A 16,541-nucleotide genomic window follows, 5' to 3' on the forward strand; every position below is an offset into this window, starting at 1 on the left:
CTACCTTCACTAAAGCCACTTCCTGTTTGTGGCTCTCCAATGAGGATCTTATAAGCCTTGAAGTCTTAAGAAGAGTTTGGCAAATCTCTTCAAGCAGGGTGGCAGGGCACTCCAGGGTTAAGACTAAAGAGGAATGAGTGATGGGCTTCTAAAACTCGGCACTGCCTAGTGAAGAAGGAGGAAGGGACAGCTCCCTTGCTCTCCGAGATACCCTCTATTTTGCCCCTAGACATTTCTAATAGCAAACTCTAGTAAGTCTGACCTCAAGAGATCAAACAGGAAGGTGAGGACACAGAGTGAGCCCAACAGTTTGTGAAACAAACTGGAACTCTCATCTAACAGGAACATGAAATGAAACTGCAAACTCTGAGCAATGAAGACTACACTTTACTAAAAGCATGCCAGTTATGATGGGTGACACATGTTAACCGGATTTTAGCAAGCTTCCTCAATTTACACTGGTTCCTAAGGGACCAGATATGCTGGCATCTGTGGACAATGAGTCTCTCAGCACAAGTGTGATCCAAGTGGACTGTACTTGCTCTTTCTGTTCTCGAGAACTTCTCCGGGCACCTGTTTCCCACTCTGGCCCCAGCAGCTGTGTCTGTATCAGTGGCCACTTCAGGAGCTGCATTACCTTGTCCCAGAATGTCTTTTATGCCAAGTTAATAAAAGATGAAATGTCCTGTCCCACAAATAGCTGATTCGGGAACATTTAACAAGGTAAATTCTTAAGAGAATAGATATTCTTATGGGGAACATGATGAGCTTAGGTCTTAGGACACTTTAACTATTTTTTACTTTCCTCTGCCTTTATCACTGTGATATCATCAACTACAGACCCAGTCCAGCAAAATCTGCACTGCTTTCTGGGCCACCACACCCAAGGTTGCTCATTTCCAACACACAGAGAATCTATCTGGCTATTACCACTAGATATCATCTATAGGATTAGTGTTTCTCACAATTACCCATTTTGGGAGCCCATAGAAAAGGAATATTGAGGGCCCCGGCTGAGAATCCATGTAATGATGCACTTTTTACCCACCTATGACTTCCTTTGCAATGTCAGTAGACACAGGATCCAGTGTTGGATTTAGGAGCTATTCCAATTGCAGGTGGCTCCTTAACATCTTGTGCTCTCTCCCAAGACAATGTTGGTCACCCCTGCAACCAGTACCCAGATCCCTAGGGAGACTAAATTAATGCCATGTCTTTCCCAAAATCACCTCTTAACTCTAACAATCATCTCAACTGTCCCATGCTCCCATGCCCTGAGGCCAGCTCGCTTCACTCAGGGCAATTGGCAATAGGTTACTAAATACTGTCTGTGTACCAAGAACAGTGCCAGCGGTCCTTGTCCATCTGAACCCTTGGGCAACATCTCATTTTAAGACACAGTCGCTTACATAAGGGCCTCTCAGGGTCCTTCACTCGGGCCCACCCTGCTCATAGGCCTCCTGCTGGGATGAGGGCTCTGATCAGCAACAATGTGGACAAGTGAAAAACCACAAAAAACCTTGAAGTTTCAGTATTTAAAAACCCTGATCTGCCCAGGAGTCCAAGCCCTATTCCAGGCTCACCACTGTCTCTGTCTGTAACACACTCTCATGATGTAAAGAACCCTCCAACACACACCACCAAATTGTTCTAGAATTCAGAAAATCTTGGTCTTTTATTTCTGTTCCTTGGGTTAAAGACACCTGCCTTTTAGTCATTTTGCTTATGAATGTACTTCTACTGGGGCAACTTAGGAGAGGGGAAAATGAATTAACATCAGTGAAGCTTGATGCTCTTAAGCAGCTCTGGCAATGATGATGATAATGATGAAGAAGAATGGCTGGGAGACAGAATAGTGATCCAAGTTGGGATGAATTAGCTAAATGCACGTCTACGTCTGTCAACCGGCTCGTCGCCTCTCATTTGCTCAAAACTTTGTCTTATGGGCATCTCTCACCAAGGTGCTAAGTGCTGGGGACTAGAGGCATGAGCAGAGAAAGGGCCCCCAAGAGGGCTGGCCCCCTTAATCAATGGGCATCATGGGGCCTCACTGGACCCTGGCTAAAGCACTACTACTTTGAACTCTATCACCAAACCACACACAATAGTTTCCTAGTTCCTCACCATGCTCCTCCCATCCCCTCCTTTTCTACCAACAATGGGCACATCCCCTGCAGCCTGGCAGTCAGGGGGCTGTCTTCTGAGTCCATCAAATGTTGAAAGAAAAATATACAATTATTCAATTATTTTTAAAGGAACAAATAGATCTAAATTTAATCCAACTTACCCTTGTTTCCCAGGAGAAAGGGGCAGAGTGCTCATCTTGCCAAGTTAGATCCTGAAATAAAAATTCAAGAATAAATCTGAAATCCAAACCTAGACATATCCCATGCAAACATCCACCCAGGACCATGAGGGAACCAAAACTTAGGAATAATCCCAACTGCTGGCTCTAAACGAGCCTGATGCTTTGACACTCTCAATATAACGTGCTGACCATCTTGGCCAGATTGCTCCCTCACCTTTCCCGCTGAGGCTGCCAGACACTCCCCTCCCCAGCCAAACAGACAACAGGGTATATGCCAGTGAGTCCCCCCAATGGACTCAGACAGATGAGCTGAGTAGGAGTGGACCAGAGCTTGATGGTCTCAGCAGAATCAGGCACAGACTCAGCCCTGAACAATGATTAGCTGTGTGGCCATGGGAAGATGATTTAGCCTTTTTGAGCCTCAGTTTTCTCATTTGTAAAAGTAGAATGATACTTCCCTTGCAGGGCTGTTATAAGGATTAAATGAGGTAATCTGGGAAAATAATGCCAGGCCATAATCTGCCAGTCAATGCCAACACAGGAGCTCCCCTCCTCCCCAACAGGCCTACCGGAGAGCTCAAGGGCATGGATCAGCAGAATCAATTAAGAAAAACACCAATGTAATCCATGTGACTAATTATAACAAGAACTCTGAAATCACGCCCCACCCCCACCAAACAGAGCAGGACAGAAAGAGCCCTACAGAACAATCACTAGGAATTTGACCTTGGATCCAGTATGTTTTGTTCACTGGCCTGCACAAATAACTTGGAGAAGTCACCTTTCCTTAGGTCCCACCCTCTGCCTGCAGTTATTCCTGTGCTAGCAAATGTCTCATCTGTGTCCAGCTTCAATTGGGTAACTTTTGTTTGTTTGTTTGTTTGTTCTAAAAGATGGGGTCTCAGTATGTTGGCCAGGCTGGACGCAAACTCCTGGGCTCAAACGATGCTCCTGCCTTGGTGTCCAGAGCAGCTGGGACTACAGGTGTGCACCAGGTCTGACTGCTTCTACTGGGAACTATTTTCAGAATGAAAAATCAGGACACACTGGGTGATACAGGCGAAAATGGGATAAAATATTTTAAACTGAGATCATATCCATATCTCCCCAAAACTCCAGGTGATTTATGTCCTTCCCTAAGTATCCCTGGATAACTGTTTTCTTCCCACCCAGAGATACACTGACACGGTGCCCCTAAGTCAAGTGGTCTGGCTTCCCTCTCATCTACAGGACAAACCAGTTCTGCACAGACCCTCTTCTTTCAGCTTCTGACAGAGCCTCTGCCACCCCAGCTTAGCCTCAGACACTGGGGGCAAATGCCAGGGCCCACGCAGGGGGAGTGCCTCACCAACATATAAGTGTACACGTTCAGCCTTCCAGACCCTGAGCGTGCATTCTCTCTGCAGACACCTCCTAACATGAACGGCCAGTGGGAGGCCAGTCTTTGAACTCGAATAACGAAGGCATGCCAGGGTCTGGGCAGCTGAAGGCCTATTCCCAAGAAGGAGGGATGGGGAAGGAAGTGTGTGATGACTCTCCTGCACAGCCCAAGCACGGCCAACCCTAGATGACAAGGGTGACAGAGCAGGGCCTTTGTCCACTCCTCTATCCCCAGTGCCTGGAAGACTCAGTGACTGCCCGTAGCGGACGCTCACTCACTCTTTGAGAATATGTGAATAAACAAACTCTGCACAAGCCCAGATCCTTTCACAGGTTGATTTTCCCCCACAATCTCCCCCTCCCAACACTCACACTCCCCCAAGACTTCTCAATGTGGGGGCACAGGCTCCTTACAGCTCTTGGCCCCAGGAGGAAGAGCTGGCCATCGACAGGGTAGAGATCCGGTTCTGTGTCCTGATGGCTGTGCTGTGTGCCTTGGTTCTGTGCAGTAGGGACTGGCACATTTGTGGCACAAATACTTCACATATACTGGGGGTAAAGAGCAAGGAAAACCCAGAGAGGAGGCAGTGTGAAAGGCCAGAATTAGGTCTTTATTTTCCCAGGAGTGCATATAAAAGGACTAAACATATTTATATCAGGAAAAAAACACCACTAACAAAGATACTAGTTATAAATATTAAGAATTACAAAAGTGGGGGGAAAGCCCTACAAACTGGGTCAAGCTGCATTAAAGTGTATCAGTCAGTTCTGAGAACCACGTAGTGTGTGCAACTGATGACCGTGTGCACAGTAAGGTGACCCCCATCCTCAAAGTGTTACAGTCATTCTCCTGTAATGGTATTTGCTTATGATCCTGACTTCTGAACTGGTTGGTATGCACTGCCTCATGGCTGTCAAGCAAAACCTTTAAAAATGAGAGGAACCTCATTTTGTTTGGAATTTCAGTTACACTCAAGTTACTTCCCAATGCACAAACTTCGTTCCTCCAAAAATGGAAATGGATGCCTGAAGGAATGTGAGTTACCAAGGCTTTGCGATTAGATGTCTCCTAGCAGAGGTAGAAGGCCAGCCTTCAGCTGTAGGGGGCTCCTGGTCCATGTCTCTGTGTGTATGCTAGGGGTACAGTTAAGCTAAATAACCAAAGTCCCTAAAATCCTCAGAACTCTCTGAGTTCCTTTTAGAAGTAATCAAACCAAGAAGGGCTTTGTTTTCACATGGGAAAAATAAAAGGGGCCGATGGAATAAGTATCATTTATTCTAGTTAATCATTCATTAACTCTTCGTGAATAAATGATCTCTGCACAAGCCTGTATATTTTCACAGGTTGATTTTCCTCCCCAGCCTCCACACCCCACACTCACACTCCCTCTAAGACTTCACCGGCTCTTCACAGCTCTTAGTCCCAGGAGGAACGGCCAGCCATCCACAGGGTAGATCCACAGCTTTGGATCTTTGGAAGAAGGTAAATGGAAATCAACTGGCAAAGGTGCTCCTTCCATCCAGAATTGAACAGGCCGCTGGCCACCCAAATGGAAAGACGAAGTGTATGAACACCTGCGGGGCAGGCAGAGGGCAGGAACGCTGGCCAGGGCGGGGCATGATGTAGCTGGACTCCCCTGTTACTTGATATGATTCTAAATATTAATTATATACCTTGAGTCCCTTTGAAACCTGCAAAGATTAAAATAATAAGGCTTTTGGCTTTGGAAGGTGGCTCAGTATATAAGACTCTTAGGAACAAAGACTTAGCCCAGAGCTTGGGGACAGCCAACTCTCTAGTGACGGCAACCCATATTAGCTGAAATTCCAAGGGGGTCGCAGGAGGAGAAAGGGTCACACTGTGATTTCTCCCCAACTTAGTGTCGAGTCAATAGTCTTTTGTTTGCTCCAGCAAGAAATGAAGTCAAGGGGCAGATTCCTTGGGTTTCTGTAATTCTGAGCTCATAAAAAACAATAAAGTTCTTAACAAAAATAAACATGCCAAACAAAAATGTGATGGAAGCTCTGATGTCAGCCTTCAACTGCACGCTCTAGCCACAAAAAGCACTGGTGGCAAGAACAGGCTCCCTAGGCTGTTGGATGCAAATGGGATCAGAATTGCAAAGTGGTGGCACCCACTCACACGCATACAATGCTATCCTTTCTTCTACTCCCATGGTGACCAGCAGGCAACCAAAATGAGGCCAGGCACATGCTCTTGGACCAATCACATATGCTTTTTCTAGGACTGCCTGGAAGGCTTTCCCACCCCCCTCTCTGGCGCCTAGGATCTGAAATCATCTAAGTGCCAAAACACATCTGTTACTTAGGCCACACGACAAGAGAGTGGGCTTCATTGTTGGCCAGGACTTATCCTCAGAGTCAAATTCCGTAAGAGGCATCCATACCAAAGGCAGCACTGAATCTCTCCAGAAACAATGTCTTCTTTGGAGTGCAGGGAAGAAAGATGCCTCGGATCACCAAATCCCAGAGGAGAAAGCCAAAAAGCAGAGGGGAAGCTATAGAAAGCCACCAGAAACACAGAGCACTTGGCAATTATCAGAGGCCAGCACTACATGTAAAAGGCTCTGCCAGTCCCCACGCAGCTCCAAGAACTCTGGAATAAACACACACACACACAATCTTTTCCCCTAACATCCCAGAGACCTTGAGTATTTGCTCTTCTCTGGGAAATGTTCATCCAATTCAGTGTGTACCTCCTAAACTCTAAATGAAACAGAATTTAAAAAATAATAATAATAAAGCATTTTTTTTCCATAGTGCTGGAATACATGTTTGAATCGTATCGCCAGCATTTACTTCTTTATTTGTTGACAAAAAATGGATACTGGAGGGCTTAAGAACTCTGTGGTTCCTAGACACTTTTATTTTTGGAGGCTGCAAGGCTGCAAGCAGAGGTGTGTTGGAGCAGGCTTGCACCAACTAACGAGAGCTGACTGTAAAATTTTGAGGACTTTCTTGAACCTGTTGTTTAACTGCGTGATTAAAAAGGTGAATTATATAAACTTGAAATTAAATCCATTGTATTAAAAATAAAGGTGATATACTTCACACCACAAGGATGGCTACTATCAAAAAGCAGAAAATAGCAAATATTGGTGAGGATGTGGAGGCACTGGAACCCTTGTGCACTTTTGGTGGGAATGTAAATAAAGTAGCCATTATATAAAACACTTCGGCAGTTCCTCAAAAAATTACACATACAATTACCATTTGTTCCAGCAATTTCATTCCTAGGTATACACCCAAAAGAACTGGAAGCAGGGGCTCAGAGATCCTTATACCCCAATGTTTGTAACTGCGCCATTCACAATAACCAAAAGATGAAAGCAACCAGGTATCCGCTGACAGATGAATGCATAAACAAAATGTGGTTATCCCTACAATGGAATATTATTCAGTCTTAAAAAGGAAGGAAATTCTGATACAGGCTTCAACATGGATGAACCTTAAAGACATTATGCTTAGTGAACTAAGCCAGACACAAGGACAAAAAATCATATGATTCCACTTATATAAGGTACCTAGAGTAGGCAAAATCATAGAGACAGAAAGTAGAACAGAGGTTATCAGGGACTGAGGCCAGGAAATGGGGAGTTATTGTTTAATATATACAGAGTTTAATTCTTTAAAGGATATAATTTCACTTCAAATAATACACGAGTTCTGGAAATGGATGGTGATGATGATTGCACAACATTGTGATTATACTAAATGCCTCAGACTACACACAGAAAAGTGGTTAAAATGGTGAATTTTATGTTATACGTATTTTACCACAATAAAAAGTCGTGGAAAGACACGGAGGAACCTCAAATGAATATTATTAAGTGGAAAGAAGCCAATCTAAAAAGGCTACATATTGTATGATTCCAGCTATATGATATTCTGGAAAAGGCAAAACTACGGAGACAGTAAAAAGATCAGTGGCTGCCAGAGCCTGGGGGGCGGGAGGCATGAGCAGGTGGCGCACAGAGGATTTCTGTTAAGGCAGTGGCTCCCCTCTGTATGATACCATCATGGTGTACACCTCCCAGAGCGACCCCTAGTGTAAACCAGAGACTTCGCGTGACAATAATAAAAACAATGCAGGTTCATTGATTGCAATCAATGCACCACTCTGGTTTAGGATGTCGATGGTGGGGAAGGCTGCACGCATATGCATGTCTGTGTGCACATTTTGGGAAAGGTCTGCGTGGGAACTCTCTGTACCTTCTGTTCAATTTTGCTGGAACCTAAAACTACTCTAAAAACTGAATGTTTTTTTAAAGTGTGCCCCCCCCCACCAAAAAAAGAGTAACAAACACTAGAAACTCAACATTTCAATACAGTTACTATTATCCATGGTCTTGAGGTTATTTGCATCCATTGTATGTATAAGGTGGAAATACCACATAGCGCGGTGCCCAGTTGTGCATCCCGTTAGTCACGCCAAGAGCATGGAACAGGCCACGGTGGAGTATCTGGTCATGGCAACTGGCAAATGCTAGAAGTCAGGGCTAGTCCGCCTCACTCCCCCAGAGCCGGCTGTTAAATATTTACCAGCACACCACAGGCTACAACCATAACAAACATCCTGATATTTCATCACATTCTGCAAGTGTTTCTTTCTGCTGTGTGGATGGATAGCGCCTGCAGAGGGCGCTGTCCAGCATGGGGGCTCCCTTAGGGCCTCCACAAGCTGTTCCAGGAAAAACAGCTGGGCAGGGAGTGAGGCTTTCTGGGGTGATTCTAAAACAGCATCAAGATCTGGGAACACGACCACACACATATTGACGCCAGAAATGGTCCTCGTCTGCCTGAAGTCCATAAATAAGGAGAGTTTCTGGTTGACACCTGTGGCATCTTGGCTTGAAGGTAAGAAATGTAAACTGAGAAATTCTATAAGCTAGAGAAATAAGGTTTAGACAGCAGAGCATGTGAGCAGGACAAAGTCCCATAGGTTGCAGGGTGTGTCACCCTGTAGTGATGCCAGGTGGCCTGGGTATCTTGGCTCACCCAGGGTGGAACACATTGTTCCTGGTGAGCTGTGTCGTGCCCATCACTCCCTCAGAGATGCCAGAGCCTGTCCTGTGGATCAACTGTAAGGCTTAATTACCAAGTGACAACACTGGTTGTTGTCACTGATAATGACAGCACCCTGGACATGTTGACCAACTGAGAGCCTCCCAACCGCAGCTCCATGCACAAATTCAACAGTGCTTCTGCTGTAGTTATTTCTATATTTATTTTTCTACAAATAAATATGTTACAGGAGTGAGATAATCACACTCCTTGGTATTTACCCAGATGAACTGAAGACTTCGGTCCACACAAAAAACCTACACACAGATGTTTTACTCGTAATTGCCAAAACTTAGAAGCAACCAAGATGTGTTTCAGTTATTGGATAAGTAAACTGTGATACATCCAGACAATGGAACATTATTTAGCAAAGAAATGAGCTACCAAGTCACAGAAAGACATGGAAGAACCTTAAATGAGTATCACTAAGTAAAAGAAGCCAATCTCAAAAGGCTGCATACTGTATGAATCCAATCATATTACATTCTGGAAAAGGCAAAACCATAGAGACAGTTAAAACATCGTTGGCTGCCAGGGGTTGGGGGGAGGGAAGGATAAATAAGTGGAACACAGAGAATTTTTAGGGCAGTGAAACTCTCCTGTGTGATATTATAGTGGTGGGTACATGTCATTATTCATTTGTCAAGATCCATACAGTGGACAACCCAAGAGTGAACCCCAAACTATGGACTTTGGGTGGTAACAATGTGTCAATGTACATTCATCAGCTGTCACAAATGCACCACTGTGGCGTGGATGCTGACAGTGGGGGAGCCAGAAAAGTAATGAGAGCTTTGTACTTTCTGCTCAATTTTGCTGTGAATCTAAAACTGCTCTAAAAAATTAAGTCTATTTAAAAAGAGGAGAGTATGGAAGAATGATTAAAATATGTTCTTTTTTTACCAACTGCTTATTTTTAGGATGTATTGTTTACATATTTATGGAATCCATGCTTTTCCCTTTGACTTGTAATATTTTTAACTCTGCTGAGATAAGGGGGTTTCCATAACTGGAAATACAACACTGCAGTTCCAAAGACAGAAAAACAGTCCTGATTTCACCACTGGGCATGTTTTCCGCCATGAATACGAATCCAGAAACTCAGTCCTCCATAGATTACAGCAAAACAAAAACTCAGCACGAGCATGGTAATGGGAACAGGATACAGAGTAGGTGGAGGAAATTCTAAGGAAATGAGCAAAATATGACAGGAAGTCTAAACAAATGGTCTCATCTTCCTTCCTTCATTCATTCATTCAGAAGAAGAAATAGATATTTTCTCCAGTACTACGGGAATCCCTTGCTTAGAGTGTAGAAGTGACTCTTATTAATTAAAAGATGACTCTACACCTGTCGCCATGCTTCCTGCCCTCCCTCCCTGCATGTCAGTGACCAAGTCACTTCATTTCTTTGCTAAACCTGTTCCCTGGCTGCCACTGGGCCACCCTCCCACAGGAGCTAGCAGAGGTGCCTGGGGAGGAGAGGCCTTAGCTCCCAGGGAACCAGGCCAGGTGCTACTCGGGGCAGAGAACCCACAGCATGAAAGGGAAGCTCACAGAGCAGGCCCGACCGCCCTCTCCTCTCAGCCCGTGGAACTGGATTTGAAGCAGGGTCATCTCAACTCCTGCCCAGGGCCCCAGGTAGAGGGACTCACAAAACCCTGCCATCCTTTCTAAAACATCCATGGATACACCAGGCAAAAGGTGGGAATCATAAATCAAACATTCCACCTTCCTTAAAAAAGGAGTCCAAAATGCTGAGAAAGCAACTCCCTAATTTTCTTTTTCTTTCTTTTTTTTTTTTTCTTAATGTCAGATTTCAAAGCGAAAAGGCCAGTCTACTAAAGGCAAAGAGGATGAGGAGGCACAGCAGCCAAACTCAAATCTAACGAAGATGTAATGCTCAAGGAAAGTTCTGAAGCGATTGATTCTACCAGCTGTTTTATAATGCTGCTTCTGCCTGGTTTGAAACTTTTAACATTAATGTACAGGTAAAAACTTTTATAATAAATTGGTTTATTTTAGCAAGCAAACCTCTAGGTTGGCCAGCACACAGGCTTCTAGGTTTGCAGAAGGGTCTTCTGTAGATAGCCCTAACCACACAGAACGGGTGCAGCAGCTCAGCAGTTTGCTAAACATAGGTACCCATAGCCACAGCACCTGTGGAGTCCTCTAGCCTAAGGACTAAGAGGCCACAGGCAATGCAGGAGATACAGGGAGGCAAAAACAGCTTCAGAAAACGAAGCTAAGGCCAAGAGGAGTAAGAGAGCAACAGCAAGTCCCCAGGTTCCTGTAGGAGGGGCAGACATGAAGGCGCTGGAAGGACACGGCAGTGGATCATGCCAAGCTGTTGAAGAGGGGACGGAGCTGTCTGGCTCCGGGGTATAAAAATCCACGTTCCACAACATGTGAAACCCCGGTTAGGGATATTGAAACACCCTTCCTGCCCAGCTCCACCATATGGAGAGATGGAAGAGGCAAGTAGGTCCAGGCAAACAAGACGCACCAGCTGCCCCAAGCTCCCCAGTCATCTGCTTAGGGACCATCTGGAGTCAAGAATGTCTCACAGAATGTGGAACCCTGTAATTCTCACCATGTACTCACATCTCGCTAGATCAGTGACAAGGAGATTGGGGGCAGGAGCAGGGAGCAACACATTCTTAACAATTCAGAGGTGTGTGGGGTTTTCTCCTTTGGGATAACAGGAAACAGCAGAAGCAGACAGGGTGATCCTTCTAAAATGAAAAACTTTCCCCTCCAAAGTAAGCCATTCCTGAAACCCTACTGCTGGAGGAAGAACGCAGCAATCAAGCAGCGCGGGTCAAAGACCGTCAAAAGCATCCATTTGCAAACCTGCCTTAATGTTCTTACCAAAATACTGGACCCAAAGTGCATGTCCTCAATGTCTGTGCCTGCTCCAAGCCAGGCCAGCGAGTTTGAAACTCTGTGAGCCACTGGTTCTGCCACCAGACTTCACAGAGGGGCAAACTACCCCTTAAGAGGGACGACACCTTGCTGGTGGCATGGTCAGGACAAGAATCCAGGACTTGGGGCTCTGCAGGCTTCTCTCCTTTTGCTGGTTGGGACACGTTCTTCCAGCAGCAGCTCCAGATTTTCCACAAAAGGGGGTTGGGTGGCTGTGGGAAGGGGTTAGGACCTAGGTTGAAGCTATACTTCTGTGCTTTTTTACTGAGATCATATGTTCACATGGGGGTATTTTTAAAGGAGTTGGTAAAGATTATGGGAGGATGAAGTACCCTAAGCTAGAACGCCTTGTCTCTAATATAACAGGCTTTGAGAAATATTTGCTCAGCTGATTTCCAAGGAAGCAAGAACCTAAAGACTGATAGGGCCCTTCACGGCTTCAGTACTCAAAGGCAGCAGCCTCCTTCCCTGAGGAGAACCAGGTTAAGTCATCAAGGCAAAGGGCCATCTGGGCCTCAGGCCAGAGGATGAGGATGAAAACATACACGGACACCACACCTGTCAGATGCACAGGCAACTTCAGTGAGTGAACTGAGCCCCTGACCACATTCAAAACCATGAAGATCTGTGATCAGCATCATATAATCAATTTCTGTTTGTTCCTGCAACACACAAGAAATGTCTAGAAGATGGTCACCACATTTGGAGGCTATATTTGCATGCTCTCACTTAAAATGTTGCTATGTGAGATAGAAAAATACTACTGGCAATGGGGGGGAAGACACCATTCAAAGAAATAGTCAGTGTCCTTCAGGGCAGCAGAAAGGGCTGTGGAGGCCCCAGGACCACATCAGAAGACTGATCAAGTGGGAAGGGACACAGGGCCCCACTCTATCTAGTTTACAGTCCTTTAAGACAAACTTGGGGTCACCTATTTGGTGGGTACCTCTGTTCAGCAGCCTACCCTGTCCTTATCCATCATCCCTGTGCCTAGGAGCTGGCCCTCCTCCATGAATGATCTCGTGGGGACAACAATGAGACAACTGACTCCACTTTGGTGCCAACCTCTGGCCCAGTCCAGGGGAATTTAAATTCCCTACTGCTATAAACCTACACAGCCACTGCAGGCAAAAACTTACCCTGGGCCACATTCCTATGTACCTCTGTTAAAATACAGGGTCTATCTGCCCCTCTGCCGTCTGAGCTGAGGCTGGTCAGAAGCATTTCAGAACATGCTCTCAGCTGGTTTTGCAAAGCTGAGATTCAATTCTCCTGAGCTGCTCCTGGAAGGACATGCAGGCACCACAGCACAGTACAGTCCCACTTGCTTTGAAATCACATTGAGTTTACAAATTAAGAAACAGCTCAGTCTGGCACCAGATAAGGAATGAGAATAAAAAATTAACTTGGCCATATTCTTCCTCGTCAGTGATACTGGGCTCTTCTATGACATGGGCTTTTTGATCATGAGTAGGCGTGTAGATATTCTTAGCTGGACACCAAGCTAAGGGAAAATGACAGTCACTCTCCAACATTTGTAAGTACTTAGAAGTTTACTTCCTCTCATATTTATTCGTGACTCTTCCAAAGGAGTGCTGCCTGCTTTTTCATCCCCCAAATCTGGGCGCAAACACTGCACACATGTCTTTATAAATACGCATATTTTCCCACTGAAAATGTTTCGGCTCTAGGAATATATTTTAAAACCTATATTTTCCCCTCCCCAGTTTACCACACCCTGTTTTTCCTGGCAAAGCCATCAGAATTTGAAGTCCAGTAGAGAATTTCCTTTTGATTCCATCAGAATAGAGCAACATTGGCATCATCCTTCAGTCATTTCACATTTCCCTCACATTAAAGTGGGTTTATGACCACGAACACTTTGTATTAATAAATGTCTCAGCACACCCAAGCCTGAAAATCTGATCTAAACCTCCTTAACTTGAATTCCATCCATAATCCACAACTTCTTCAGAAAAAAAACTCTTCCCAGCTTCTCTCCCCTCTAGCCTAAGAAACAGCCTTAACAGCGAGCAATTTCATTCTCATACTTTTTGCTCTGCTTGACTTTGCTCCTCATGGCAAAAGTTGAGTTTGAAAGGCCAAAGAGCCACAGTGCAAATTCTAATGGCACCAAACAAGCTTCGGTTAAACACATTTCTAAGAAAAAGAAGACCAAGTTTCTGAACCCCACAGAAGATTCAGGCCTTTGTGTCTAAGTGTGGGTCATCCCTGAGCTTTTTCTGGAACAGATTCGGCGTTTCTACTGCCCCTCCAGCAGTCTGGACAGTGCCTAGATCTGAGACCTAAACATGCCCTGTTATGTGGCCAAGACTTACTGGAGCCCATTTAAGCTTATCATCCCTTAGTTTTTTGGTGGAAAACAGGGTCACCATGCTCACCCCTAAAACATACCCTGGACGTCGTGCTCACTTGGAAAACATCTTAGGGTGATGGATGGGTTTCCCTCCTTATCATGGAAGACACCTTTTCTTTCCTGTTGCCTGGCTTGGCAATTTTACTTTCCCCATACATCTCATCACAAGTATTCATGTTAATATATATCATATGCTGAGTGCCTTCACGGGCAGGCACGGGATGGGCGTTATTATCCCTGTTTTACACAGTGGAAACTGAGGCTCTAAGAAGTTAATTCACCCACCGCCATACAGGTAGTAAGTAGCAGAGCTGGATTAAAACCCAGGTTTGTCTGGTTTAAAACTGCTTGTTGTTTCCACTTTGGTCAGCCTCGCTTACGACAGCTCCGGGAGAAGTCTCTGGAGTCCGTGCGAGCCGGCGGATCAGGTTTAGATGGAGGTTCTTTAACGACCCCACCTCTCGGCGATCTCTTAACCAACTCCCCCAGCGGAACTCCCATTCCCCGACCTTCGGCTCTGGGGCTCCCCTCCCACCCACTGCCATTCCTGCCTCTTCCTTTCCAGCCCATAGCAGCTGAGGCGGCCTCACGCCGGCATGTGCCCCCCCGGGCCGGGGCGCCAGGCGGGGAAGAGGGTCCGCGGCCAGGCCCGCACCTACCTCGTCCCCGAAGCGCACCACCTTCTGGCCCGTGGGCCCGCGCAGGCCGGGGAAGCGCGTGAGCTCCTCCGAGTCCCCGGGGTCTCGGGGCGCCGGAGCGCGCGGCCCCACCAGGCACCGGTCGATGATCTCGTCCTGCTGCGCGGGCGGCAGCCGCGCCCACTCGGGCCCGTACTTCTCGCGGATCTTCTCCTTGTCCTGCATGATCTTCCTGGCCATGGGGCTCAGCGACGAGAAGTAAGTGAAGCGCTTTCGCTCCCGGTCGTCAAGAGGCCGGTTCCCGCTCATGACCGCCGAGCGCGAGGCCGCGATAGCCGCCGCCATGGACGCCATGCCCGGCCCGCCTGCCGCTCCCGGCCCGCGCCCCGCCCCGCGCTGTGCCCGCCCCCGCCCCGCCCCGCGCCGCCCAGAGCCCCGCCCCCTCCGGGAACCCCGCCCTGCACAGCCGCGGACCCGGGTCTCCCAGCCAACCCATCTCCCCAAGCCCCGGGACCCCGGCCCTCCGCGGCCCTCTCCCCGGGAGCTCCTCCCTCCGCTCCCCTCCCCCTGCCCCCCCTCGCGGACCCCAATGGGTCCCCCTTTACGCCTCCATAGTGGATTCCCGCGGTGCCAGCAGGTTTCGGGTTCCCCTTAGCCGGCTGAGGTGGTGGCCGGCGTGTCCCCGAGCCGGCGCTTGGCGTCCTGAGAGTGTGGCCGTGGTTAATTCCCGGTAGTGACCGCCATAGCGCCACGTGGCCACTGCTTGACAAAGGAAACTTTTTTCAACCTCCAGTGAGCCTAAGAAAGCCCCAGCATTTCGGGCCGAGCCGCTGGCTGCCTGGCTTCTGTTTTTACTCCTTTCCTTCTGTCCCTTTCCCGGACGAGCCACACCTTCTCTGCTTTCTCTGGGCCAGTCCGGGACGCTGGGCCCGGGGCCTGGCGCGGTGAGCTGCAGATAGCCGGGGCCGCAGGACAGCCCGGAGGCGGGAGGGAGACGTGGAAGGCTAGACCCGTGCGGGGCGTCTGGTTCTGGCTTCCCCTCAGGGCCGGGAGTGTGCATGAAGTAGCCGGTAGCCCAGGTGCCTTTCCCCAACCCAAGGAGCTCAGAACTCTTGGCAGTTCGATGTTCGCAAACAAACCAAAGAGGAGCAGAAAGTTTTCAGACTCAGAGGCGACATCCCAACAGTAGGGGGCCGGGGTTTGTAATTTTGAGGTGTGTCCCAGACCACAAAATTAAAATTATAGAGAGCCCCTACTTCCCCCAGCCCCCTCTCTCTGTCTGACTTATTTTAACAAGACTAACAGGACTCAGATGAGAATTGTGTCCACTCGTAAAATAAAAAAAATTAAAAAACAGCATTTCAGCTGTTACTTAGAGTCTTTGCTTGGATAATTCTGAACACAGAGTAGAAATAACTTGCAAAGTCCTATTTTAAATGTGAGATGGCCTCATCTTCCGGCCCAGAAATCCTCAGAATATTTTTGGAATGTCATGAATGTGGCAGGCTCTACAGTTAAAGACATTATTATCAACAGTGTTCACAACATAATATATTGAAGCAGGGAAAGGCAAGAACCACCAAATATAGCCTCCACAGTAAGTGGCGGGTTGTTTATGAGACGGGAAGTTTAAGGACAGTTTTTTGGGGTGTGAACTTCTGTTTAAGTTGATGCTACAGAGGCTCAGTACACTGACCTGAATCCCACTGATTTCTCTCCTCTAATCCTTGTTTAATAATGTAGGTAATATTTAAAGATGTATTCTTGAAATTTAATTAACATCCCCAGGCTTGCTTTGATATTCACATGAGAAGCTGCCTGTACCCTTA

The 16,541-nt window shown here is 46.9% G+C and overlaps 1 protein-coding gene across 3 annotated transcripts in view; it reads right to left on the reverse strand.

The window, feature by feature from the left end:
• C1H1orf198 (chromosome 1 C1orf198 homolog) overlaps positions 1 to 15,201 on the reverse strand; it is a 31,365-nt gene extending 16,164 nt beyond the window's left edge. For all 3 annotated transcript variants that reach the window (XR_007721490.1, XM_050769313.1, XM_050769300.1), the window contains exons 1-2: positions 14,734 to 15,201; positions 2,288 to 2,338 (exon numbers count right to left, since the gene is read on the reverse strand). Coding sequence is in view for 2 of the 3 variants with exons in the window: in XM_050769313.1 (XP_050625270.1) it covers positions 2,288 to 2,338; positions 14,734 to 15,066 (384 nt within the window). In the remaining variant the exon portion in view is untranslated. The remainder of the gene's footprint in view (positions 1 to 2,287; positions 2,339 to 14,733) is intronic.
• Between the last annotated feature and the right edge of the window lie 1,340 nt (positions 15,202 to 16,541).

The sequence above is a fragment of the Macaca thibetana genome, chromosome 1, assembly GCF_024542745.1.
Source record: "Macaca thibetana thibetana isolate TM-01 chromosome 1, ASM2454274v1, whole genome shotgun sequence".
Lineage (NCBI taxonomy): Eukaryota > Metazoa > Chordata > Mammalia > Primates > Cercopithecidae > Macaca > Macaca thibetana.